General features: G+C 48.9%; 5 protein-coding genes across 6 annotated transcripts in view; 3 read left to right on the top strand and 2 right to left on the bottom strand.

Annotated features, from left to right (window-relative positions):
* klhl18 (kelch-like family member 18) overlaps nt 1–5,165 on the top strand; it is a 5,349-nt gene extending 184 nt beyond the window's left edge. Inside the window, exons 1-10 of the mRNA XM_076167694.1 lie at nt 1–98; nt 545–675; nt 757–897; nt 989–1,187; nt 1,723–1,883; nt 2,622–2,758; nt 2,865–3,087; nt 3,220–3,324; nt 3,494–3,605; nt 4,748–5,165. The exon at nt 1–98 is cut by the window's left edge and continues 184 nt beyond it. Of these exons, the coding sequence (XP_076023809.1) occupies nt 1–98; nt 545–675; nt 757–897; nt 989–1,187; nt 1,723–1,883; nt 2,622–2,758; nt 2,865–3,087; nt 3,220–3,324; nt 3,494–3,605; nt 4,748–5,134 (1,694 nt within the window). The 3' untranslated portion in view covers nt 5,135–5,165. The remainder of the gene's footprint in view (nt 99–544; nt 676–756; nt 898–988; nt 1,188–1,722; nt 1,884–2,621; nt 2,759–2,864; nt 3,088–3,219; nt 3,325–3,493; nt 3,606–4,747) is intronic.
* Nucleotides 5,166–5,908: 743 nt separating this feature from the next.
* bfsp2 (beaded filament structural protein 2, phakinin) lies at nt 5,909–9,831 on the bottom strand. Of its 2 annotated transcripts, none has more exons than XM_076167704.1 (7): nt 7,923–9,831; nt 7,751–7,833; nt 7,476–7,632; nt 7,222–7,383; nt 6,896–7,021; nt 6,384–6,625; nt 5,909–6,261 (listed from the first exon to the last, which is right to left on the bottom strand). In XM_076167704.1, exons 1-7 carry the CDS (start codon nt 8,259–8,261, stop codon nt 6,195–6,197), a joined length of 1,176 nt encoding a protein of 391 aa, XP_076023819.1. In that variant the 5' UTR covers nt 8,262–9,831; the 3' UTR covers nt 5,909–6,194. The 2 variants fall into 2 exon arrangements, with proteins under 2 accessions (XP_076023819.1, XP_076023817.1); XM_076167702.1 differs by having other exon boundaries at nt 7,919–9,831.
* Nucleotides 9,832–9,970: 139 nt separating this feature from the next.
* Nucleotides 9,971–12,569, bottom strand: ccr9a (chemokine (C-C motif) receptor 9a). Its single transcript, XM_076167708.1, has 3 exons — nt 12,094–12,569; nt 11,298–11,378; nt 9,971–11,176 (listed from the first exon to the last, which is right to left on the bottom strand). Exons 2-3 carry the CDS (start codon nt 11,331–11,333, stop codon nt 10,100–10,102), a joined length of 1,113 nt encoding a protein of 370 aa, XP_076023823.1. The 5' UTR covers nt 11,334–11,378; nt 12,094–12,569; the 3' UTR covers nt 9,971–10,099.
* A 2,515-nt stretch (nt 12,570–15,084) lies between these two features.
* Nucleotides 15,085–18,709, top strand: LOC143013974 (uncharacterized). Its single transcript, XM_076167726.1, has 7 exons — nt 15,085–15,267; nt 15,719–16,219; nt 16,686–17,389; nt 17,483–17,641; nt 17,718–17,851; nt 18,239–18,362; nt 18,444–18,709. The coding sequence occupies exons 2-7, from the start codon at nt 15,752–15,754 to the stop codon at nt 18,619–18,621; spliced, it is 1,767 nt and encodes a 588-aa protein (XP_076023841.1). The 5' UTR covers nt 15,085–15,267; nt 15,719–15,751; the 3' UTR covers nt 18,622–18,709.
* LOC143013975 (protein disulfide-isomerase tmx3a-like) lies at nt 18,635–25,291 on the top strand. The gene is made up of 16 exons (XM_076167727.1): nt 18,635–19,666; nt 19,746–19,788; nt 20,709–20,751; nt 20,996–21,119; nt 21,781–21,826; nt 22,261–22,341; nt 22,435–22,534; nt 22,755–22,832; nt 22,964–23,030; nt 23,314–23,412; nt 24,023–24,080; nt 24,174–24,227; nt 24,431–24,487; nt 24,602–24,731; nt 24,821–24,889; nt 24,997–25,291. The coding sequence occupies exons 1-16, from the start codon at nt 19,558–19,560 to the stop codon at nt 25,168–25,170; spliced, it is 1,332 nt and encodes a 443-aa protein (XP_076023842.1). The 5' UTR covers nt 18,635–19,557; the 3' UTR covers nt 25,171–25,291.
* Nucleotides 25,292–25,370: the final 79 nt, after the last annotated feature.

A 25,370-nucleotide genomic window follows, 5' to 3' on the forward strand; every position in this document is an offset into this window, starting at 1 on the left:
ATTTGGTTCATTTCTCAGTCACCGACCTGCCGGCGCGAGGTTATGTCGTCATGGAGGAGATCCGACGTCAAGGGAAACTGTGTGACGTCACTCTGAAGGTACGAGCGCGCGGCCGGAGGCTGAGTTAGCCTGCGAGTCTTCAGCTAGCTCAATTAGCTTCGGTAGCAGTTTAGCGTGCTAACCTTGTCATTAAACGCTGATCACGCTAACGGAGCTAACAGCGTATTAGCTGGCGTGACAGCTAAGTGGTTGGAAGAGGACGTCACACCATCCAAGTTAACCTGATTCGGCCTCTTGCTGAACTTTGACCCGCTGTAGCTCTGCTGTCCAATCAGCCCGCTGATATCAAGACAGCAGACCGATGAAGAGTAACAACAACAGATGGTCTTCATCAGACCACTGTGAGGTCTTCATCATCATCATGTGTTCCGTTTGTAGGTCAAACAGCTGAGTGTGTCTCAGTTCTATGGGACCCCTTGAGGATCCCAGCCCTGATGTCGGTTCCGGTCCAGCTGCTTTATTAACTCATCTCTGGTCTCTTCAGGTCGGGGACCATAAGTTCAGCGCTCACCGCATCGTGCTGGCAGCATCCATCCCATATTTCCACGCCATGTTCACCAACGACATGGTGGAGTGTAAACAGGACGAGATCCTCATGCAGGGCATGGACCCCAGGTAGAGACCAGGCCACTGTAGGTGCCCACATGCCAGTACAGGCCCTCTGACCTCTGACCTCTGACCTGTGGCTCTCTGCAGTGCTCTGGAGACCCTGATCAACTTCGCATACAGCGGTCACGTGGCCATCGACCAGCAGAACGTGCAGTCTCTCCTGATGGGCTCCAGCTTCCTGCAGCTGCAGAACGTGAAAGATGCCTGCTGCTCCTTCCTGCAGGAGAGGTGGGTCAGGTTTTCTGCTCAGTGCGCTCTGCTCCTCACCTTCAGTCTTTATGTGAACCTTGAACTTGACTCACTGTTGCTGGGTGTTTAGGCTGCACCCAAAGAACTGTCTGGGCGTGCGTCAGTTTGCAGAGACCATGATGTGCACCACGCTGTACGACTCGGCCAACAGCTTCCTCCACCGCCACTTTGTGGAGGTGTCTTTATCGGACGAGTTCCTGGGCCTGAGGACAGAGGAGGTGCTGGAGCTCGTCGGCTGTGACGAACTCAACGTGAAAGCAGAGGAGCAGGTGAGTCAGCTTTACGCCAACATGTCTGAAACCACAAGGTGTCTTCAGAAACAGGTTTTACAGTCAGCCATCATGTCAACACAATCAGTGAGTGCAGGCTCCTGGGGGCTCCTGGGGGCTCCTTGAGGCTCCTGGGGGCTCCTTGAGGCTCCTTGGGGCTCCTGGGGGCTCCTTGGGGCTCCTGGGGGCTCCTTGGGGCTCCTGGGGGCTCCTGGGGGCTCCTTGGGGCTCCTGGGGGCTCCTTGGGGCTCCTGGGGGCTCCTTGGGGCTCCTGGGGGCTCCTGGAAACATCAACGGAATGTTTGGGACTGGAGGAGAATCTGCTGGAGTTTCCTCCAGCTGTTGTTGTGGCATGATGAAGCACAGATGGACGCTGACGTCCTGTGCTGACACATGTCATCATTTATCATGCATCATGTTCATCACATCCACACACACACACACACACACGTTGGAGCTCAGCAGTGATTTTGGTACCAGTGAGACGGCGGTATCCCAGCATGCCGCTGGCTGACGCACTGTGTGGTCTGTGCAGGTGTTCGAGGCTGTGTTGGCGTGGGTTCATCATGACAGAGACCAGCGGGAGGCACTGCTGCCTGAGCTGCTCTCCAAGATCAGACTTCCTCTCTGCAGACCTCAGTTCCTGTCTGACCGCGTCCAGCAGGACGAGCTCGTCCGCTGCTGCCACAAATGCAGGTGAGCCACAGGAGAAGCTGCATGTTTCAGGGCAGCGTGGGAGGAGCCAAGCTTCAGGGTCACAGCTTTGTTTGCCTTCTTGAGGTGAGGATGAAACCCAGGTCTTGTGCTGTTTAATTGGCTTCTTCACTTTGGAAACACACTCATTCTCTGTTGAATTGATTGTGAGACTTCACTGTAAGCTTGTGAACTGTGCCCCGGTCTGACACGCTACAGGCAGGAGAACAGGGACGACTCAGGGCCTTGGCCTGGTTAGGACCCTGTTGCTGTGGTAACCGCAGATGCCCTGAGTTCATGTTGGATGACAGATCAGGTCTAATGTCTCTGCTTCGCCTCTAATATGAGCTCAGAATGTTTCCTTCATTTGAATCAAAGGGAAACAGCTGGTATGACATCACCTTTGTTCATACGTGCAAATGTGTCCGGTGAAGTTTTACTGCATTTCCCTCACATTTCCTTTGAGTTGTTGACGAGCTTTAAGATCAGAACCACAGGATGTAGGTCCCAGGAGGCGGAGCCTGAAGAAGGTGTAGATAGAGGTAGACATTAGGTGTGAAGGTCTGGATGGAGGTTCAGGGCCCGGCTGTGGAGACACCAGTGTGAGGGAGCGTCGACCTGAATGAGACACTTTAGATCAACCTCTGCATTTCATTTACTCAACAATCACTTATTCACCTGAAGAAAGTGGAAACATATCAGAGTTTTTGATTCCATAAATCAAATGTTTGGTTTCCTCAGGGATCTGGTTGATGAAGCCAAAGACTTCCACTTGATGCCGGAGCGGCGTCCTCATCTCCCCGCCTTCAAGACCAGACAGCGCTGCTGCACGTCCATCACTGGACTCATCTACGCCGTGGGAGGACTCAACAGCTCCGGTTTGTGCTTTCTCATTTCCTGTCTGACATGTTGAAGGAATGAAGACCTGGATGTTTTGCCGTTGCCATGACGTCACTGAGGGATGCGGGGTTGTTCCACACACAGGCGATTCCTTAAACGTGGTCGAAGTGTTCGATCCAGTCGGGAACTTCTGGGAGCGCTGTCAGCCAATGAGGACGGCTCGCAGCAGAGTGGGCGTGGCTGTCTTTAATGGACTGTTGTATGCCATCGGTGGGTATGACGGCCAATCCCGTCTCAGCACGGTGGAGGTGTATAACCCGGAGACAGACGGCTGGACGCGAGTGTCCAGCATGAACAGCCAACGCAGGTGAGGAGGGAGAGAAGAAGATCAGATTAAGATCAATGCTGATCAATCATTCAGACCTGATGGTTTTATAGTGATTGATTTAATGGTCGATCAACATTGACTTCTGTATGTTCTGTGCCTTTTCCTGCACAGCGCCATGGGAACCGTTGTGATTGACGGCCACATCTACGTGTGCGGCGGCTACGACGGCAAATCATCTCTGAGCTCCGTGGAGTGTTACTCTCCAGACACAGACAGGTCACACACTGATCCTCTTCCTCTCGCTCTGTGTGAGCCGCTTCCTTGTAGGCGTGGACAGTATGCAAATGAGCCAGGGCTCTGATTGGCTGTCATTGGCTGGCATGCAGACGAGCAGAGAAACAAAGGTGGGACCCTTTAACCTTTGACCTGTTGTTGGTCCCTGCAGGTGGACTGTGGTGACGGACATGAGTGCCAGCCGCAGTGCTGCTGGAGTGACCGTCTTTGATGGACGCATTTTCGTCTCTGGCGGCCATGACGGTTTACAGATATTCAACACGGTGTGTGTGTGTGACACTCAGCAGTCTGACCTGAGACCTCTCTCTCTCTCTCTCTGTCTCTCTCTCTCTGTCTCTCTGTCTCTCTCTCTCTCTCTCTCTCTGTCTCTCTCTCTCTGTCTCTCTGTCTCTCTCTCTCTCTCTCTCTCTCTCTCTCTCTCTCTGTCTCTCTGTCTCTCTCTCTCTCTCTCTCTCTCTCTCTGTCTCTCTCTCTGTCTCTCTCTCTCTGTCTCTCTCTCTCTGTCTCTCTCTCTCTCTCTCTCTGTCACTGTCTCTCTCTCTGTCTCTCTCTCTGTCTCTCTCTCTGTCTCTCTCTCTCTGTCTCTCTCTCTCTCTCTCTGTCACTGTCTCTCTCTCTGTCTCTCTCTCTCTCTCTCTCTCTGTCTCTCTCTCTCTCTCTCTCTGTCTCTCTCTCTCTCTGTCACTGTCTCTCTCTCTGTCTCTCTCTCTCTCTCTCTGTCTCTCTCTCTCTGTCTCTCTCTCTCTGTCACTGTCTCTCTCTCTGTCTCTCTCTCTCTCTGTCTCTCTCTCTCTCTCTGTCACTGTCTCTCTCACTGTCTCTCTGTCTCTCTCTCTCTGTCTCTCTCTCTCTGTCTCTCTCTCTCTCTGTCTCTCTCTCTCTCTCTCTGTCACTGTCTCTCTCTCTGTCTCTCTCTCTCTCTCTCTCTCTCTGTCTCTCTCTCTGTCTCTCTCTCTCTGTCACTGTCTCTCTCTCTGTCTCTCTCTCTCTCTGTCTCTCTCTCTCTCTGTCTCTCTCTGTCTCTCTCTGTTTCTCTCTCTCTCTCTGTCACTGTCTCTCCTCTGTCCCCCTCAGGGACCCCATGTTCTCCTCCTCCTCCTCTTCAGCTCTGTAGGTCTCTAATGGACCCTTATGGATCCATGTTGTTGTTTCTTCTACAGCACAAAGACAGAAGTTCTATCCCTCCACAATAAAAGCTCAGTGTATCTCCTGGATTCACTCAGTGAGCTGTGGGATGATGTAATGAGGCTAACACCTCCTCACATGACAACATGATCCATGACCCACAGAGGGTTCAGGGTCAAAGGTCATGGGTCTGTGCTCCCCGTTTTGCCTTTAATTGCAGAAAAGTGTTGGTCAACAATCTCCAGTGTTTCATTGCTGCTGTTCCTCCTTCATCCTCTAGGTGGAGTACTACAATCATCACACCAACTGCTGGCACCCGACAGCAGCCATGATGAACAAGCGTTGTCGGCACGGCGCGGCGGCGCTGGGCAGCCACATGTACGTGGCGGGAGGTTACGACGGTTCGGGCTTCCTCAGTGGCGCTGAGATCTTCAGCTCGGCCTCAGCACAGTGGAGCCACCTGGTGGCCATGAACACGCGGCGCAGCAGGGTGTCGCTGGTGGCCACGTCGGGTCGGCTGTACGCTGTGGGCGGCTACGACGGACAGTCCAACCTGAGCTCTGTGGAGATGTACAACCCCGACACCAACCGCTGGACGTTCATGGCACCCATGGCTTGCCACGAGGGCGGGGTCGGCGTGGGGTGTATACCTCTGCAGCCCGCCTAAACCGGCCAATCGCAGCCTGAGGATTACAGAAGCGATACCGGCTGGCCGCAGGACACCAGGAAGTTGCGGCAAATAAAGCCACGCCCACTTTGACGTGGCTGAGGTTGAGCTTTAGTTTGTCTCCAGCCAGTCTGAAGATTCAGACCGGGACCAGCTGACGTGTCAGGCCGGTGCATTATGGGTAAAATGTTTTAGTCTTGGGAGGCTAACAGAGCTGCAGTTAGCAAGTGTGTGAACTCAAATCATTCTTATTGATTTGCTACTTAAATGTCCATGGAACATAAAGAAAACAAAGCTGCTTACATGAAACCAGACCAACTTTAAGACAAACAGGAAACAGGAAGCCGGGACCTGGGGGGGTCGTGACCTCAGGGCGTCCTGGTTTACAGTCAGATGAGATGTGATGAATGTTTGCTGCTCTTTACTTTGACACTGAAATGAGATGAAATGTTTCTATTAAAGCCTCGATGCTGAAACTGAAGGAAACATGGAGTTTGTCTGCAGGTTTTTATTCTGTAGGTGATCTGGGGGTCTGGTGTTGTGGTACTTTGTAACGTTTACAGGTGGGATTCACCTGTGTGTGTATGTGTGTGTGAGAAATCTTCAATCTTCATTTATTGATTAACAAACAATTGGTTGCTAGTAAAGCAAAAATCCAAAGAACTCAAACTGATCAATAAAACACTGAGTAAAGTTTGAAGTGATGGTTTGAATCTCTTTAATCCAGCTGTTCACACACTCACTCACTCACTCACTCACTCTCACACACACACACTCACTCTCACACACACACACTCACTCACACACACACACTCACTCACTCTCTCACTCTCACACACACACACTCACTCTCACACACACACACTCACTTTCTCACACACACACACTCACTTTCTCACACACACACACTCACTCTCTCACACACACACACACTCACTCTCACACACAGCAGGGGTCTGTTTTATCTGAATAATCATGATGATCCAGAAAGTGACATTGATCCCTCAGGATGTCTGCTGGGCCAAGTCCTGCTCCTCAGATCCTCCACAGACAGGCGAGCTCATGGCTCTGCGGGTCCTGGTCCTGGTCCTGGAGCTTTGGTCCTGCAGTCTGGAGCAGTAGCAGCCCTGGAAGATAGAAGTGTTAGGTTCTTAGTTATTTCTGTGCCTGTCCTGATCCCAGGTCCTGCAGTCTCACTGGGACCTGTTCTGTGAGTGAGGTGCAAGTCCGAATGAGGGTCTGGACTCACAGCAGCTCGGCAGGCTGGACCCGGCTCTCCTCTCGGTCCAGGATGCCGTGATACAAGCCGATTTCCTGCTCTAGACGCCGCTTGTTGCTCAGCAGTGTGTCGTAGTCGTACCGCTGCTGTTCGATCTCGCCTCGCACGTCGGCAAGCTCCGCCTCCAGCTTGGCCACCACCGAGCCCACATTCTGCAGCTCCACGTGGTGCCAGTGCTTGGCATCACTCAGGGAGTTCTTCAGACCACGTTTCTAACGTGACAGAACAGAACAAAGGTCACATCTCTCTCAGGTGAACGTCTCTAATCCAGATAAATCATCCAAACTTACACTTCTGACCCTCAATGCTGTCCACATGTTGCTTCTTATTGATCTCTCATTGTCTGGACCTTCATAAGCCTTGAAGACATTTATTACGGTACGAGCTCCTGCTTTGTCCTTTAGGGGGCGCTGCACTATAACTCAGTGGTCATGCTGGTTCAGAGCATGTGTGTGTGTGTGTGTGTGTGTGTCTGAGCTCACCAGCGCCCTCATGGACTCCATGTCAGCCTGCAGTCTCTGGATCTGACCACCAGCATCAGAACACTCCAGCCTCAGAGCCTCTACCTGCTCCTCCTCAGGACTCAGCCTGCTGCTGACACACTGCGCCTGCACACACACACACACGCACACACACACACACACACACACACACACGCACACGCACACGCACACACACGCACACACACACATACACACACACTTACAATACCAAACAATGGAGAACACAGGGAATCTGCTAGCCCAGCATAGCACAGAGGCTGCTGTGTGTGCAGCTGGACTCAGGACAGGACAGGTGTCCCCCCTACCTTGCACTCCTGGTCCCCGTGGGCCTCTGCCCGGTTTCTCTCTGTGGCCTCCTCCCAGTGGTCTCGTACGTAGGCCAGGATTCGGTCCAGACTGGTTTCTATGGGTGAGTCGGGTTGGTCCGGCTCCCCTCCAGCCATGTGACTGTAGAGGACTCGGACGTCCTGGACAGACAACAGGACAGACGGTTGATGGATGAGATTGCGTTTAAACAAATACACAGAGCTCAGTTTCTGTGGTGATTTTGACCTTTGACCTGCTCGTGTTTGTGCTCCAGGCTGCGTAGCTCCGCCTTCATGTCGTCCATCTGCCCCTGTAGCTCCGCCTTTGTCAGGTCGGCATCGTCGATCACTTTGTACAGCGAGCCGATCTCATCCTGCACCTCCTTCCTCAACGACTCCTCACTTTCATACCTGCAGGAAGAGGACAGGGTCAGGGGTCAGGGGTCAGGGTCGAGGGTCAATCACACCACAGCTCCTTCCTCCTCGTCTTCCCCCTCCTTCTCTGTAGAGTGTATGAGTGACCTCTGACCTTTCCTTGAAGTCCTCAGCATTGCCCTGGACGTTTTCTGTCTGCAGCATCAGCCGAGCGTTTTCCAGGATGGCGTCGCTCACCTGCAGGATGCCAAAGCTTAGCGTAGCAGCTAACACAGCAAACACAGGTACGCTAACCTAGCTACTAGGCTCCTCCTCCTCCTACCTGCCTGTAGACCTCCTCCCACTCCTTCCTTAGGGGTCCCCAGGCCCCGGTGCTGGACGCCTTGCGGTCCAGGCAGAGGCGGATCTGCTCCTCCAGCTGTTGGTTGAGGTCCTCCAGCGCTCTCACTTTGTCCCTGTACTCCATCAGACAGCCGTTCAGGCCTGCAGAGGGGGCGGAGCTGTGGCCGGGGGCCCGCGGCGCAGCGGCTGGCACGCTGCTCCTGAGTCCCTGCAGGAAGACGCTGCTTATTCCCAGGGCTCTCCGAGATACCCGCGTCCCGGGCCCGGCCCCTCTGTCCACAGGGGGGCCAGAGCCAACAAACGTCCCCGCAGCTGGACCGCATCCAGAGGACGAACGCTCAGGACAAGGAGCTCCTAGAAACGAGGAGCGGCGTCTGGACAGAGGCATGATGGGGCAGCAGTTCTGAGCCCCCCAGCAGCTGAGGCCCTGGATTTATGGAAGAGGGGCCTTCTGGAAACACCAAGCTCCGCCCCTTTGTTTGTGTTCTGTTCCAGCTGCCTCAGCAGGGACACAGAGTCAGGAAGAGTCCAACACACACACACACACACACACACACACACACACACACACACACACAGTCCAACACAAACACACTCTCACACACACACACACACACACACACACACACTCAGTCCAACACACACAGTCAAACACACACACACACTCTCACACTCACACACACTCACACAGCCCAAAACACACACACCGAACTGTGTGTGAGTGTGTGTGTGTGTGTGTGTGTGTGTGAGTGTTAGTGTTAGTTCCAGTTATGTGTTTTGACTCAAACAGCTGAATCATTCGTTTGATTCTCATTTTCACCCTAAATTTAAACTTGAACTTGATTTCTTCTTCTTCTTCTTCTTCTTCTTCTCCAGTCCTGGTGTTGTGATGAATTAATGCATTATTTTAATCCACCTGTAGGATCACCATAGCAACGTGGGGGTTGCTTTTGGTTTAAACTGACATGTCGACACACAGGAAGTCACAGGCACACAGGAAGTGGTTGATGTTGACAGTGCAGCTAAAAAGAAAAACATGATGAAGATTGTGATGATGGGGAGGACGGTGAAAAGCTGAGACACATTTTGCCCAGTCTCTGGGCCACACCTCCCACACTGAGAACCACATGTCTGTCACACACACACAGACACACACAGAGACACACACACACAGACACACACAGAGACACACAGAGACAGACAGACACAGACACACACACACACACACACACACACACACACACAGACAGACAGACAGACAGACACACACACACACACACACACACACACAGACAGACAGACAGACACAGACAGACAGACACACACACACACACACACACAGTGTGATCAGCTCCTCCTGAGTCTCACTTCTCTTTCTGTTTGTTTTTCTGCTTTGTTTTTATCGCAACAGAGAGACAGACACAGAGACCCAGAGACCCAGAGACAGAGACAGAGACAGAGACAGAGACAGAGAGACACTGAGACACAGAGACACTGAGACACAGAGACACAGACAGAGACAGAGACAGAGACACAGAGACAGAGACAGACACAGACACAGACACAGACACAGACACAGACAGAGACACAGACACAGACACAGACAGAGACAGAGACACAGAGACACAGAGTCACAGAGACACAGAGTCACAGAGACACAGACACAGACAGAAATGCTATGCTGTCCTCTGATCTCTTGAAGTGAGGAGATTGCATCATTTTCAGAAGTTTCATCTCAGCGTTTATCATTCTGACATGAAAGTAACACTTAGTTTACATTCGGTGTTCAAAACCACATAACAACACATGCTAACGTGTTAGCACTGCTGATGAAGCGTCAGTCTAAGTATGACCTGCTACATTCTGCATGCATGTCATCATCACTAACATGCTGCAGCTTAATTGCATCTAGATTGAAGCATGCAGCTGAGCCTGATCAAAGCTGAGCCTAATTGTACAGTTTGTAATTTTATATAAGTCCAGCAACACTTCAGCCTTCGACTCAAACCATCTGGACTGGAGACATCAAAGCGTGATGAAAGCATGATGAAAGCGTGATGAAAGCATGATGTTACTTCACACTCTTCTGTCGACATCACAGCGAAACCACAGTGGCTGTGTGAGCTGCAGCAACAACAGGAAGTAGCTCACTTCCTGGCAGTCAGAGTGACAGGGCCTGCGAGGTTTCACTCTCTGACATCACCGAGGCTCTGGTCGATGGCTGTTTGTGGAGGACACCTTTGGCTAAAGTCGGCATGCAGCGATTGAGCCTTAACATGTGGAACAAATCACGGCGAAACCGCTGGCCCACAAAGACGTAGAGGAAAGGGTTGATGCAGGCGTGTGTGTAGGCGAGGCTCTTCAGCACCTGCTCCACCACATCCAAGCGCTTCACCTCCTCGCAGTCCGTTATGGTCATGTTGAAGGCCTGTGTCGCCTGCATGACCAAGACACCGCTGTACGGCAACTGGGAGAGGACAAACAACACCACCACGGCCAAGATGACTCGCATGGCCTTGTGCTTCTGGAAGTTTCGACTCTTTAGCAGTTTGGCGAAGATGATGCTATAGCAGAACCCCATGACGATGAAGGGCAGGCAGAAGCCCATGATGACTTGCAGCGACAGCACCAGGATCTTGGCACTGTTCCCCATGCTGGGCGGGTAAACCATCCTGCAGGAGTCCACCTCCTCAACGGGGACAACGGCAGCAAAGGTGAGCTCGGGCGTGGCCAGCAGCACGGCCACTAACCAGACGGCGACGCACACCGGCACGCTACAGCGCCGACGCTTCTGTTTGGAGTTTTGCGCCTTGGTTGTTTGGACAATGACCACGTAGCGGTCTACGCTGATGCAGGTGAGGAGCAGCACACTACTGAACAGGTTGACCTTGTAGAGGGCAAAGTTGACCTTGCAGAGGGCGGAGCCAAAGCTCCAGCCGCCGGAGGCTTCGGCAGCCCACAGTGGCAGAGAGAACAGGAAGAGCAGGTCGGCCACGGCCAGGTTCAGCAGGTACACGTCCGTCATGGTCTTCAGCCGCCGACGCATATTCAGGTAGATGCAGACCACCGCCAGGTTTCCCAGTCCGCCCAGCACCACAATGCTCCAGAACAGCGGTGGCTCGTAGGCGCTGCGGAAAGCCCGAACTGTCTCCTTGTCGCACATCAGGTTTTCATCCTCGTTGTACTCGTAGTCGTAGTTTGCAGTGGGCGTGACGTTTGGGCCGAAGCCGAGTAAGTCCTGAAAACAAAGGAGAGCCGGTCACAGGTTTACTGATCACAGCCACCAATCAGCTTCTGCCTGGGCAGCGGCACCATTCGACCATTTTGTCTCAAAACAAACAAACTTTCTCTCTCTTTACCTCCTCCATCTCTGTCAGGTTGGTTGTTGGTTCCATTTCTCTGATGACTTCTGTAGTTTTCTTGCCGTCATTCAGATGAAACTTTACATGAGAAGACAAAAATAAGAAGCAAAAGTGGTTTAAATAAATATTATTGAAATCATCTTTCTGTCATGTTTGTGAAGGTCACAGGCTCAGTCTGGTGAAGGTCACAGGCTCAGTCTGGTGTAGGTCACACACTAACGCGTCGCTCTGACGCAGATTTACTTCTGCTTTCTGTCACATGTGCTCATGAGCCAATCAACTAAATATGAGTGAAAGTTTAACTCTAAACACTAAAGATACCTAAAGAAACATCATACATGAACACACACCAGGAGGTAAATACACACTAAACACACACACACGCACACATACACAGACGAAACACACACAGACACACACACACTAAACAAACACACTTAACACACACATACACACATTAAACACACACACACTAAACGCACACACACACACACATACACACATTAAACACACACACACTAAACACACACACACACAGACACACACAGAAACACACAAAAACACACTGAACACAGAAACACACTAAACACACACACACGCAGACACACGCACAGCGGCTCAGATTATAACTGATAATCAGGATGGTTTCTAAAAGAATGTTTAATATTTGGGATCCATGAGAAGCGGAGCTAAAGAATGATCAGTAATGTGGACAACAAGCAGCAGATTAATCTGCAAAGTAACTATTGTAACTAAAACTTTGTGTGTGTGTGTAAAATTGTCAAAGACTCACAGCTCGTCTGTTCTCCACCCGTCGCTCTGCAGACTGTCTCACTCTCACTGACTCACTTTGTGCCGCTGAAAAGAAGCGCGAAAGAGGAAGTGAAGAAGATCTGCATGTCTATCTGTTTGTCTGCCTGCATGTCTGCCTGTATATCTGTCTGTCTGCCCGCATGGGTTACGGGGGAGCGGGCTCAGATCCCTATGTCCCCACCGTCCCACCTCGACCCAAGGTAGCTTTATTAAAGAGTCCAATGGCCACAGGAAGAAAGGATTTCCTATGGCGCTCAGTAGTTCACCTGGGGGGAATGAGTGTGGGTGGGTGTTTTCATCATTGACACATTTACACCATTTAACAAGACACTAGCTGCATCATTCACGTGTTCTGGTGGAAAGGTTTGATCAGACAGAGCAGACTGAAGTCCAGCTGAGGGGCCGCGAGGCACTACAGTGTTACTGTGTGTTACTGTGAGGCACTACAGAGTTACTGTGAGGCACTACAGTGTTACTGTGTGTTACTGTGAGGCACTACAGTGTTACTGTGATGAACTGCAGTGTTACTGTGTGTTACTGTGAGGCAGTACAGTGTTACTGTGAGAAACTACAGTGTTACTGTGTGTTACTGTGAGGCAGTACAGTGTTACTGTGAGGCAGTACAGTGTTACTGTGAGGCACTACAGTGTTACTGTGAGGAACTACAGTGTTACTGTGTGTTACTGTGAGGCACTACAGTGTTACTGTGAGGCACTACAGTGTTACTGTGAGGAACTACAGTGTTACTGTGTGTTACTGTGAGGCACTACAGTGTTACTGTGAGGAACTACAGTGTTACTGTGTGTTACTGTGAGGCACTACAGTGTTGCCTGAAGTATCTCATCTGCCTCCTTCTCAAACTTCTCTCTGGTTCTCTTGTCGACTCCTCCCAGCTTGTAGATCAGCTAACTTGTGGTTGTGGATTTCCCAGAATTCATGTGGCCAATAACCATGTTGATGTGCTTTTTTCTGGAGCATGCCTACGTTCCCTCAGCACTATGTTCCCTCAGCCCTATGTTCCCACAGCCCTATGTTCCCTCGGACCTATGTTCCATCATTTCTAAGATTTTTTTCAAAATTAGGCCCTATGTTCCCTCATTTCTAAGATTTTTTTCAAAATTAGGCCCTATGTTCCCTCATTTCTAAGATTAGATAACCCTAACCCTAACCCTAACCCTTATTAGAAATGAGGGAACATAGGGCCTAATTTTGAAAAAAAAAATAGAAATGAGGGAACATAGGGCTGAGGGAACATAGGGCCAAATTTAGAAAAGAAATCTTAGAAATGAGGGAACATAGGGCTGAGGGAACATAGGGCCTTATTAGAAATGGGGGAACATAGGGCTGAGGGAACATAGGGCCTTATTAGAAATGGGGGAACATAGGGCTGAGGGAACGTAGGGCCTTATTAGAAATGAGGGAACATAGGGCTGAGGGAACATAGGGCCTAATTTTGAAAAAAATCTTAGAAATGAGGGAACATAGGGCTGTGGGATTTGGGCTAAGGGAACATTGTGTGTGTGTGTGCACACGTGCGCACACACACACACACACACGCACACACACAGTTTTAGTGTGGTGAGCAGATTGTGCCTTGGATTTTCTTTTTGTCATGTTTCAGCCGTGCTTTGGGTGTGTTTTTTTAGGACTGTGACCTCTGACCTTTGGTTGTGTGTGGGATGTTTGTGAGTTGCATAACAACAGAGGACAATGAAGTTGCACTGAGGAATTGTGGGAATGTGTTGTTGAGCACGTTCACACTCCAGCTGAGAGGCCACAGCAGAAAACACAGTAAAGATGGAGACGTTACTAAAGGCTGGTCAGTCAGAGTAACAGACGGATTATTCATCTTAATGTTCACTGGGATCAATGGAATTGATTGGATTGAGAATGTCCATGTTGTACTGTTTAATTGTATTTTGCCTTTCATCTTGGATTGAGAAATACTGTTAATAAGTGGTTGATAAATTGATTCACATCATCACGTCTCTGCTGTTGGAACTGTTGAGTTTGACCATATTCATTTCCATTTAACTGTGCTTGTCATTAAGAATTGTGTGATCTATGTCTAAGGGTTAACTATGATACAGAGAAGTCTGCTGACACAGAGATAGAGATTTTGATCTCAGGAAGCTTCAACTAAGGTGATCTACAACTGACAAGATCAGATTCTTCTTCTGTCCATATCAGGGAGGTTCGAAGTTCTCATGTTGAGTCAGTTGGTATGAGTGGACAATGCAAGACAATACAGAGCACTGTGTTGTTGAGTGGAACATCTATCAAAGGACAGTGATATCAAGTCCAGAGGTTTTCAGGATCAATGAGGGAATCAAGAGACGGAATGCATCACATGTGGTACATCAGGGATAATGCATGATGTGATCATTGGAAGGGGATCACTGGAAAAAGTGGTGATTGAATCATCTACAATGCACAGGATGCATGAAGAGGGATGTGCCAAGAGGAGGGGATCACCGACCTCCAACCAACACAAAGGAAGAAACACACCCACATTGGAACACTTTAAATTCTATGAAGATCTTGAGTTCGGGTTCATTGAGTGGAGGTGTGCACGGGACTGGGTTGCAGTCTGTGGACCACTGAAACTCATTTGGACCTCGGCTGAGACCATGAGACCTCAGCTGAGTTTTGCTCTGTATCACAAATTAAACCTCTTTTGCTTATTAAACAGCTTAAGTGAGATCTCTCAACTTGAAGTCCTTCTTGCCGCCCTGATGAAGTATTTTGAACACGACAGAACACTAAACTGGAATTCCTCATTTGGACATTTTTCTATGAAAATTTGTCTTCAACACACCAAGTGATTACACGCAGATCATAAACTAAATCTAAAACATTTATTTTTATGTTCAAATCATCTTGAGATATGAATTTGCCGGCGCGAACCCGCTGCATGTCTGCGCTCCTTCCGCCAGGGGGCGGTAGAATGTGCACAGTGCCAGAACGACAAAGAAGAAATTGCGGAAGTAAATTCTTTACTTCCGAGTTCGGTTGAGTTTTTAAATTTCGAAACTTAGTGTTGATGTTATCTGTCAGATTGGAGCTACGACGGTCTTTCTGGCTCGTTTGAATGACGTCACAGCTGCTCCGCTCAGATGTAAACAGCTAGCAGGTTAACGTTAGCACTGTCACTGTAAGTTTAGCATGCTAACGCTGTTAGCTTGTGTTTAAAGTCTTTAATCATCCTCTAGTCTGTCGATTCTTTCACATGATTCCAGCGTTTATGATTTGTTTTTAGTTTTTAATGAAAGACATTCCAGTTTTATTCAAAAAACAAACATGTTCTCATTTGTAATGGTGTCTGTGTTTAATGGTAAACATTATATAAAGATCTGAGAACATTCAGAAACAAAAGTCTAAAACGAATTTCAAAGCTGTTTTGGTGAAATCGTTGAATTAGAAAGCAGTTTAATTTCTAACTTTTTAGTCTCAGTTTCCATGTGTACAATAAATAGTGTAGAAATGATATTTAAACATTATCATTGTGTCATTAAAGATATTTCTGGATTGTATTTTTGGAATATTGAAAATGATTTGATCATAATTTCCAGATTTGATTGTGATTTCTTCTTTGTTCCGATTAGAACCTGGGCTGATGCTGACGTGGGCGTGGCAGGATGAAGAAGCAGTACTGTGTTGATGATGATGATGAAGATGTGGGCGTTGTGGCGGTGCACCCGCGGTTCAGGGACGTCAGCCCGGTGAGGCTCCAGATTGTGGGCGGAGCTGTGAACTCCAGGCTGTACTGCGGGGCAGTGGAGGGCCTGGCGGCGTCGGCGGCGGGCTTGGTCGAAGCCTTCCTGGTGGAGTTTTACCGCTGTAAATTCTGCCACTTCACCTGCGGCCTGAAGAGCATCATCTGCAGCCACCTGCAGAACAGCCACCACCACCTCCCTCTGTCCTGTCTGGGCGAGGCCAGCGAAGGGGGCGGGGCAGACGAGCTGGACGGTGCATCGAAGCAAAGTGAAGACGATGAGGAGAACATGAACTTCCTGCTGCCCATGTATGGCATGTTGGGCAACATGAGCCCCCCCCCCTGTGACATCAGCACAGATGGGGGGCTGCCAGTTGCACATACCTGTGAGGTACACCACACACACACACACACACACACACACACACACACACACACACACACACACTGTTTCTACCAGAACACGTGAATGCTGCAGCTAGTTATCAATCATATTACAAAAGAGTTACTGTCTGCAGTTCAAGTGGAGAACTCCTCTCTTGGTGTCAGGAGCAGGAGGAGGAGGACAGACACCAGAGCTGTCAGCATACATGGGGCACCAGGAGTCAGGCTCAGCTGAGCCAATCAGCAATTAGGAGCCATTTGTTTACTTAGAGATGTGATATATATGATACAACAAGCCAGCATGCTAACATGCTAAGCTACGAGCAGCAGGATGAACATTTATACAACAAACATACTAATTAAACCTTTTTTATGTATACCCTCTGTCTGCTGCATTGCATTGTAGGAATGTCACGTTGATTGAAGACACACATGCTGCAACCTTTACATTCTTTTACTTCATGGTTGCACAGGTCAGCACTCTGTTTGAGGGGGAAGAGGAAGAGTCCTCCATCTTCCCTCTGAGGGGGGGCTCTGTAGAACTGTCCATCCACCCCCCTGCCACCCAGGAGGAGATGGCGCAGTCTGCTCACCTCATGACTCTAGGCCTTTGTCGCATCGCCAATGCTAGGCCTCCTCCTCCTCTTCCTCCTCCTCCTGCCCCTCCCACTCGGTTCGATCAGCCATGCCCGCAGCCCGACAGCTGTCCCCAACAGCCGCCGCCGTTGGACAACCTGATGGAGAGCGTGGTGGACCAGGGTCCACGGGCCAGAGCAGAACCGCTCCACAGACAGAGCCTGCAGTGCCTCCTGTGCCCTCTAACCCTGTCGTCCAAGTGCCTGCTGGACATCCACGAGAGATCTCACCAGGCTAACCCTAACACGGGCGGGTTCAGCTGCCCATGCTGCCGCCAAGAGGAGAACAGCTGGGAGGGGCTGGAGCTGCACTGGACCAATCACTACAGGAAGAAGAAGAGGAGGAGGAGGGGGGAGGAGACCAGGAAAAAGGAGGAGAACAATAAAAAGCAGAAAAGAACTGTTTGCCAGCGAGCCTTCCATAACGCGGCGCAGGAAGTGGAGGACGCAGCACACCTGACTGTCCGGGGCCGCCATCACACCAGGAACACTCAATCAGATGGATGCAGGGGCCTTCAGAAGCAGACAGGGCTTCCTGACAGGTAGGCCTGGCCCTGACCCTGATCTTCACATCATGTTCATGCATCATATGACCCCCACACACCAAATGTCACTAACAGGTGTTTTCTTTCCAGTCAGACCATTCCAGCTCAAGGCCCGGGAGGCGTGGCCACACTGACCACACCCTCACCCAGATGGAAGAAAACTGGAAGAGCAGAAGACAAACAGAAGAACAAAGCAACGCATTCATCAACGAAAGAAACAAAGGACTTCTGCTGCTCACTGTGTCACAGGTAACAGCATTACCCATAATCCATCTGTGTCACAGGTCACTCCATTTGACAGCTGTGGTTCTATTCATCTTCACAGGACGTTCAGCAGTAAGCTCACTCTGCGGCGCCACCTTGGCGTCCACAGTGGAGACAAGACGTTCTCATGTCCTCACTGTGCTTACAGCAGCAGACTGAAGGCTTCACTGTTACAGCACCTGCGCACACACACAGGTACCTCCATACACACACACACACAGGTACCTACACAGACACACACACAGGTACCTCCATACACACACACACACACACAGGTACCTACACAGACACACACACAGGTACCTACACAGACACACACACAGGTACCTCCATACACACACACACACACACAGGTACCTACACGGACACACACACAGGTACCTCCATACACACACACACACACACAGGTACCTACACAGACACACACACAGGTACCTCCACACACACACACACACACACACACACACACACACACACACACACACACACACACACACACAGGTACCTACACACACACATCATTGTCACTTTTTTGTATTGACCCTCTACCTCTCCTCCTTCTTTCTCTGTGTGTGTGTTCAGGAGAGAAACCCTACAGGTGTGCTCAGTGTTCGTACGCCTCCATCGACCGGAGCTCTCTGCTGCGACACTCCAGAACTCACACACAGGAGAAACCCTACAGCTGCCAGCACTGCTCCTACAGCAGGTACACACACACTGCGAGAGTGTTTGATGTCTCTGTGGTTGGACCATTACTTGTCTAAGCTTTTGTATGTTTGTGTCCCAGTATACAGAAGAAGAGCTTGGACCTCCACGCTCGCCGTCACCATACTGGTGAGGTTTTCCAGTGCCCGTTGTGTCACTATTCAAGTCCGGACCGCCAACTGCTACTCCGTCACACCCGGAAACATCACTCCTCCTCCCAGTATGCCGCAGGGTGTCAGAAAAGGGCGGCGGCAGTGTGAGGCGTGTGATGTGCTTCCTGCTGGATAACACTGATCAATTCAACATGACCTGCGCTGAGCTCAGCTCTGATTAGATGGGATTGGTTGCCCCATCGGCCAATCAGGCAGGAGCTCAGGCGTTTCTGATCGACAAGTCTGTAACTGTTATTACACACATGGAGCTCCATGAGAGATGTTTTCTGTGAAGACTTTTATCATCAGAAAATTGAAATATTCCACATTAATTCCCTCTTTATTCACATGATCTTTGTTTTTTGCACACTATACATTCCCACTGTTTAATAACACAATCCTAAACTTTGGCTCTGACCACTGGCTTCTTTCATTCAGACAAACATGATAACAGGAACTAGAGTTACCATAGTAACTACAGGCGGTGGGCCCAACATGTCCTCTCCATCTCCTCTGCTGCACAGCTCCCTTTGCTCCTCTTCTTCACATGTGGACCCTCAGACGTCTCCACTCTTTGTCTCTCTGTCCTCTCACTGCTTACTGCAGTTCTTACGTGGTGCTGTGGTTTTGCGTCTAGAATAGCTGTAACTTCTCCTTCTCTGGTTCAGTTCAAGAATATAGATGTATAGATAGAGTTTAATGTTAAAGGGCAGGCAAAGGTCAAGACAAGATACAAAAGCTAAACTTATGAAGCAAGAAGGCCGGAGGAGGAGACAAATGATCGGGCGAAAGTCTAAAAAGGGCTCAGCGGGCTCTAATGGCAAAGCTGGGTCAAGATAACCCTAACCCACAATAACATAACAAGAACATCTGGACTTTAATGTAAGAAGGTTGACAATCTGACAGAGAAGTCATGGCTACAAGATGAATCAATACTGAGGGAGTAATGATGGAAGAGATAGCAGCTGTGAAGGAGGCAGGGCAGGAAGTGGGCGGGATAGCCAATCAGACAAAACGTGTGAGCAGATTAGCAGCGTGTGTTCAATGCAGATTAGCAGTCAGTTAATCCTCCTGCAACCTGCTGCAGTCTGCAGACAGACAGTGAGACGGGCAGTCATGGTGTTCAGCAGACAGGCTGTCTTGCTGCTCTCAGGTTTGTTCCATCAGTTTGTTGTCCCATTTGTTTGTAGGGTGTGTGTACCTGTATCCACATATATGTTCTTTATTCTTAGTGTTTCTGCCTGTTTCGTCCTTCGTGTTGGAGCTCGATGACCTGTGAGTATTAAACTTTTCTTTATTCAAACTATTTTACATCAAAACTGAGCCTAAAGGAAGACCCGAGGTCGTTGAAGAGGTCTTTGCTTCCTCTCAGGTGAGTGATGTGAACGCTGTAGTCTTCCCTGAAACGAGCAGTGATTCAGACTAACGCCTGCTCCGCTATTAACCCCTGCATGACTGTCTGACATGAGTGGGAGACATTTTGTATTGGATCCACATCCACAAAACAACAGGAATGGTTAAAAGGTAATCATTATTAGATTTAGATTTTACATTCAGTCATTTACAGACACTTTTAACCAAAGCAACTTACATATGAGGTTTGAATACAAGACAAGCAAAGATCAGGAGAGAATGAGATGAAGAGACACCAAAATCAGATCTAGAGGAACAACAGAGGAGGTTGATGTTTTATATCAATAAATGACGGCATCATCATAAACGGCAAGTGGCGTGGCCCCTCCCCTTCCTTAGACCATCTGGTGCTTGTTTCACTCATCCCCTTAATACTCAATGTGCATCTCAAAATAGCACAAATCTCATTTATTTAATGATCTAACTGCTTCTCATCATGCATGTTAGTGAACCAACTCATAGCCATTAAATTAGTCTGTAATAATAACAGATTTAGAGCGGACATAGCCAGTAACAACAATAATCCAACCTTACTTAGGCTGACAGGTCCATTAATCTACATGCAGGGAGTTTACACAGGAAGTGTTCAACCAGCAGCTGTGATCATCTTCAATAAGCCACGTGTCGCTCAGATGTTAGTGTTCATGTATCAGCAGCTAGGCCTCAGAAATGTCTCCACTCAAAGAAACACACACAAGAGCATCACAAACTTAAAGTGTGTGTCTGTGTGTGTGTGTGTGTGTGTGTGTGTGTGTGTGTGTGTGTGTGTGTGTGTGTTTCAGCTTCATGGACAGCAGGGATTCAGAGGACATTTGGCTCATTAAAGTATGTGAACTCATCGACTGTTGGTTGTTGTATGTTGACGTGTCTGTTTTATGTTGAAGTGTGTGTTGGATGTTGTATGTTCGCCTTTGTGTTGTGTGTTTTCTAAGTCAGCGTGCGTTGTGTGTGGTATGGTTATGGGTGTTGCATATTGTTTGTTGAAGTGTCTGTTGTGTGTGTTATGTTGACACATATGTTTGTATGTTGCAGTGTGTGTGTGTTGACGTGTTCTGTGTGTTGTGTTTAGTTCTACGCCCCCTGGTGTTCGGTCTGTAAGCAGCTGGACCCAGTGTGGCACGAGCTGGGCTCTGAGCTGAGGAGTCTGGGCTCTCCGGTCATTGTGGCTAAAGTGGACGCCACCGTGCACACGGGTGAGCACACCCTAACACACACACACACACACACACACACACTTTCTTTTCATCTACACAATGGAAGTCAAAAAACTATCATCCACAAAAGTTCACAAAACTTTTTTGAATTTTGAAAATAGGACAGACAAAAGTCAAAAAAATGTTGATGTAAAAGTTTTCAGCTATGGAGAGACGATCCTGATGCTCTGCCAACCACAGAGCAGGATGACCACCGTGTCACACGGCCCCAGCCAGGAGAGCGGCAGGAGCTGCTTCCACCAATGAAATGATCGCAGACAATCGTTGAGCACTGATCACACACACACACACACACACAGGATTGTCTCTTCATACTCGGGTAGAAACATTGAAATCCAAAGGACCACAGAAACACCCCCCCCCTCATAGAAGATCAACAAATTCATTAAATAATAATAAGATATAATACAATTGGGGAATAAGACAGAAAATATAGACATTATGAAAATGAGAAGCATAAACATGAACATGTTAAACATTAATCCAAAGGTGAAGTATGTGTGTGTGTGTATGTGTGTGTTGGTAATGTGTGTGTGTGGGTGTGTGTGCGCGCGCTTGTGTGTTGGTAATGTGTGTGTGTGTGTCAGTAATGATGTGTGTGTGTGTGTGTCGATGATGATGTGTGTGTGTCTCTTTGTAGGTCTTGCCAAAACATTCAGGATCAGAAGTTACCCATCAATCTTCATGTGAGTCACTTTGTGCTTCCTGTTTGTCTGTTAGCATCTGTCAGACTCAGCTACATGCTAACAGCATAAGGCTAAACCCATATTAGCACAAGATGTTAGCATTAAGCTTAATGATTATCATTATCTTTAGGCTATGTTGTCATTATGACCTACTACTCTTGAAGCAGAGGCCTTTATTCTGAAAAAGAGCATTAGTTCTGAAAGGTGAGCAGTGAGCTTTAGCTTTAGCTTGCTGGAGCAAAGTTCCACCTGGAACCTTCTGACTTTATGTGTGTCAGTAGGTTTTCTAGAATATTGCAGATCAGGATCTTTGTGGAAGCTTCAGTTTCCTGTAAAGCTCCAGGGAATTCTGTCTTGCTGTTGCTGCCACCTAGAGTCTGTCAGTGCCACTGCGTTGTGTGTGAGTGTCAGGTTGTGTTTGTTGTTGATGTCAGGCTGAAGAAGGAAGTGAAGTACAAACATGACGGAGCGAGAAGCAAAGACGCAATCATGGCGTTTACCAACAGGGTGGCAGGGTGAGTACACACAGCACACACAGTGTATAGAGTATCTGTGTGTGTACCAGTATTAGTGTATGTGTGAGTGTGTGTGTGTGTGTGTGTGTGCAGGCCGTTGGTCCGGGTCTCGATCACTCCACAGCTTTTCCAATATGCAATGAGTCACAACAACGTGATGATTGTTTACATTGGAGCAACTTCCCCCCTGAAGGTAAACACACACGCACACACACACACACACACACACACACACACACACACACACACACACACACGCGCACATACACACGCACACACACACACACACACACACACACACACACACACACGCGCACATACACACACACACACACACACACACACACACACACACACACACACACAAACTGCTGTGTTAGGTCAGGAGTGACCTCTGACCTCTGTGTTCACAGGGAAACTACACGTCTGTAGCTGAGGAGCTCATAATACACACCCCCTTCTTCTCTGCTAGCAGGGAAGTCCTGCCTCAGGTACACACACACACGCACACACACACACACACACACACACACACACACACACACACACACACACACACACACACACACACACTGAACATACTGTGTGTAAAGCTGAGCTGACATGTGGTTGCTGTGTGCAGACGGTCTCCCTCTCGTCCCTGCCTGCAGTGTTGATCTTAAAAGATGGAACCTACCTCACCTACAACGGCAAGTCTCTGAACTCTGACCCTAAACTTCCTGTTGAACCTGGTTTGTAGAAGCTGTGATGTAATAAATGTTTTTCTTTACCATGTAAACATTACAACATTATAGACATTTCTAATCTCTTTGTAATTAGTAATCAATGATTTTGCCGAATGTAGTTCCAGTTTATTAACAAGCTGTCATTCCTTCATGCTATCTGTGTGTTGATGATGATGATGATGATCAGATCAGATGAAGATGCTTGGTTTCTACAAGATAATTACCAATAATTCTGTTTTTATTTTAGAGGAGCTTGATGGTGAGTTGAAGTCGTGGATCAACAGAGAAAGATTCCTCACATACACCAAGCTGGACAGCTACCTGCTGTACTCCATGGGAGAGTCGGGTAGGTGGACCTCACCAGTCCTCATGGCCAGGGACCACATATGAAAGGGATTTTAGGAAAGACTTACATTACGCAAGCTTATGCTAAGACGGCAAACAAGATACTGAACATGCTGGCAGCTCGTTAGAAACGCCACCAACACATGGGGCCTGAGATTAGCAGAGGGCAAGAGTCTGTCACCCTGCAGGGACCCATGAACCCTAACCCCGAGGCCTTTGCTTCATTTCCACCAACACAACACAACACATCGAGTAAAGGCCCGAGTGACGAGCATGCGCACACACTGACCTCTGTAAAGTCGCCCGTGTTAATCAAGCTGAAAGCAGTGTGTGTCTTCAGTGGTTGGTCAGCTGAAGACTTTACACACATGAACACTGTGTGCGTTGTGTTGTGTTCAGGCTATAACCTGGGCACCGCCTGTGTCTGTGGAGCCAAGGTGATTATTGGAGCGTATCAGCCTAAGTTAATCAATTGAATGGTGCCTAATGATTCAAAATAATTTTTTTCAATCCAGGTGGAAATGAGGCCCAAAGGTTCAAAGGTTCATGTATGTTGGAGACACCAAATGACTGAACACGTTTGTTTTAGTAGCTCCGCCTGTTTTCTGCAGGGAAACTGGTGGCTCTGGCTTTGGTGGAGGAGAAGAATCCATCTGAGGACAGCCTGAGGTACCATCAATCATCCATCTTTAACCCATAACCCTTCATCAATCCTCCTCCTGCTCATACCTGATGGTGATGTGTGTCCTGTCACCTGTGCAGGTGTAAAGCTCTCCTGGAGCAGGTGGCTGAGGAGTACAGAGAGCTGTACAGCAGGTTAGTGTGTGTGTGTGTGGGGGGGGGGGGGGGGGGGAGGGAACTCACATTACCACTGACCAGCTAAGCTAAGGCTAAGCTACGCAGAGGCCAGCTAATCTCTTTCCTGCAAACCCGACTGCGCCACCCAGTGGACGTTACTGGAAGTGGTCCTTTTTTGAGCAATCCTTTTGATCTAAGACCCCCTCCCCCCTGTCTCTCAGATACTTCCACTTTGGTTTCATTGAGGGGGGCAACTACATGAATGGACTGATTATGGGGTAAGTGTGTGTTTGTGTGTGTGTGTGGTGTGTGTGTGTGTGTGCGTGCGTGTGCGTGTGCGTGTGCGTGTTTCTTTCTGCATCTCTCTGTGATTGACAGTGTTTTCTTGGCAGTGAAGTGGTGCTGCCGTCGTTCATTGTTGTCAATCTGTCCAATGACGGATACTTCCTGCCACCGGCTGATATACAGACAGAGCGGCATCTGCTGAACTTCCTGGACGGAGTACTGGACAGCAGCGTACAGGTCAGCTGAGACACTTTGCTTTGTCTTATTATTGTGGACATGGCGATGACATCATTTAATGAAAGTGTCCATGTCTCTGTCTATTTCAGTCTCAGGGGGGAAATGGACTCTTTCAGTGTCTGAAGCGTTTTGTTTATGAAATGAAGATGACTTTGACAGTGAGTCTACGTCCCACCTGTCCAACACAGCAGTCACATCATTCAGACAGCCTTCATTACGTGTTCTGTTCTAATGTGTCTCTCCTCTGTGTCTCTCCTCTGTCCAGCCTGTCGTCCTTCAGGCTTCTCTACTTGCCTGTTTTCTGCTCAGCGTGCTCATAGTGGTGTTAGTGTATCTCTGCTGCAGGGCCACACCCAGCCTTTGTGAGGACGGGGGCTCCAGCTCGCTTGCAGCTCCCCCGCATCAGAGGAAAATGAAATCCAACAAGAAGTCTAACTGATGACATCACGTCATGTTTAAGTTTGTTAAGATTGTTTTCATGTTCTCGTTGTTGTTGTATGAAGATTAATGACACCCCGCCCCCGCCCCCCCCTCCAAGCTCTGTGATTGGTGAATAAATCCCTGCGGTTTTTCAATGAAGAATTGTCTGAATGTCTTTATTTTTTTGAGGGTCCGGTGAGCTAAATGAACATAAACATA

Source organism: Genypterus blacodes, unplaced genomic scaffold, assembly GCF_046128005.1.
Source record: "Genypterus blacodes isolate CSIRO-AG114 ecotype Tasmania unplaced genomic scaffold, CSIRO-AGI_Gbla_v1 ptg000170l_1, whole genome shotgun sequence".
In the NCBI taxonomy this organism is placed as follows: domain Eukaryota; kingdom Metazoa; phylum Chordata; class Actinopteri; order Ophidiiformes; family Ophidiidae; genus Genypterus; species Genypterus blacodes.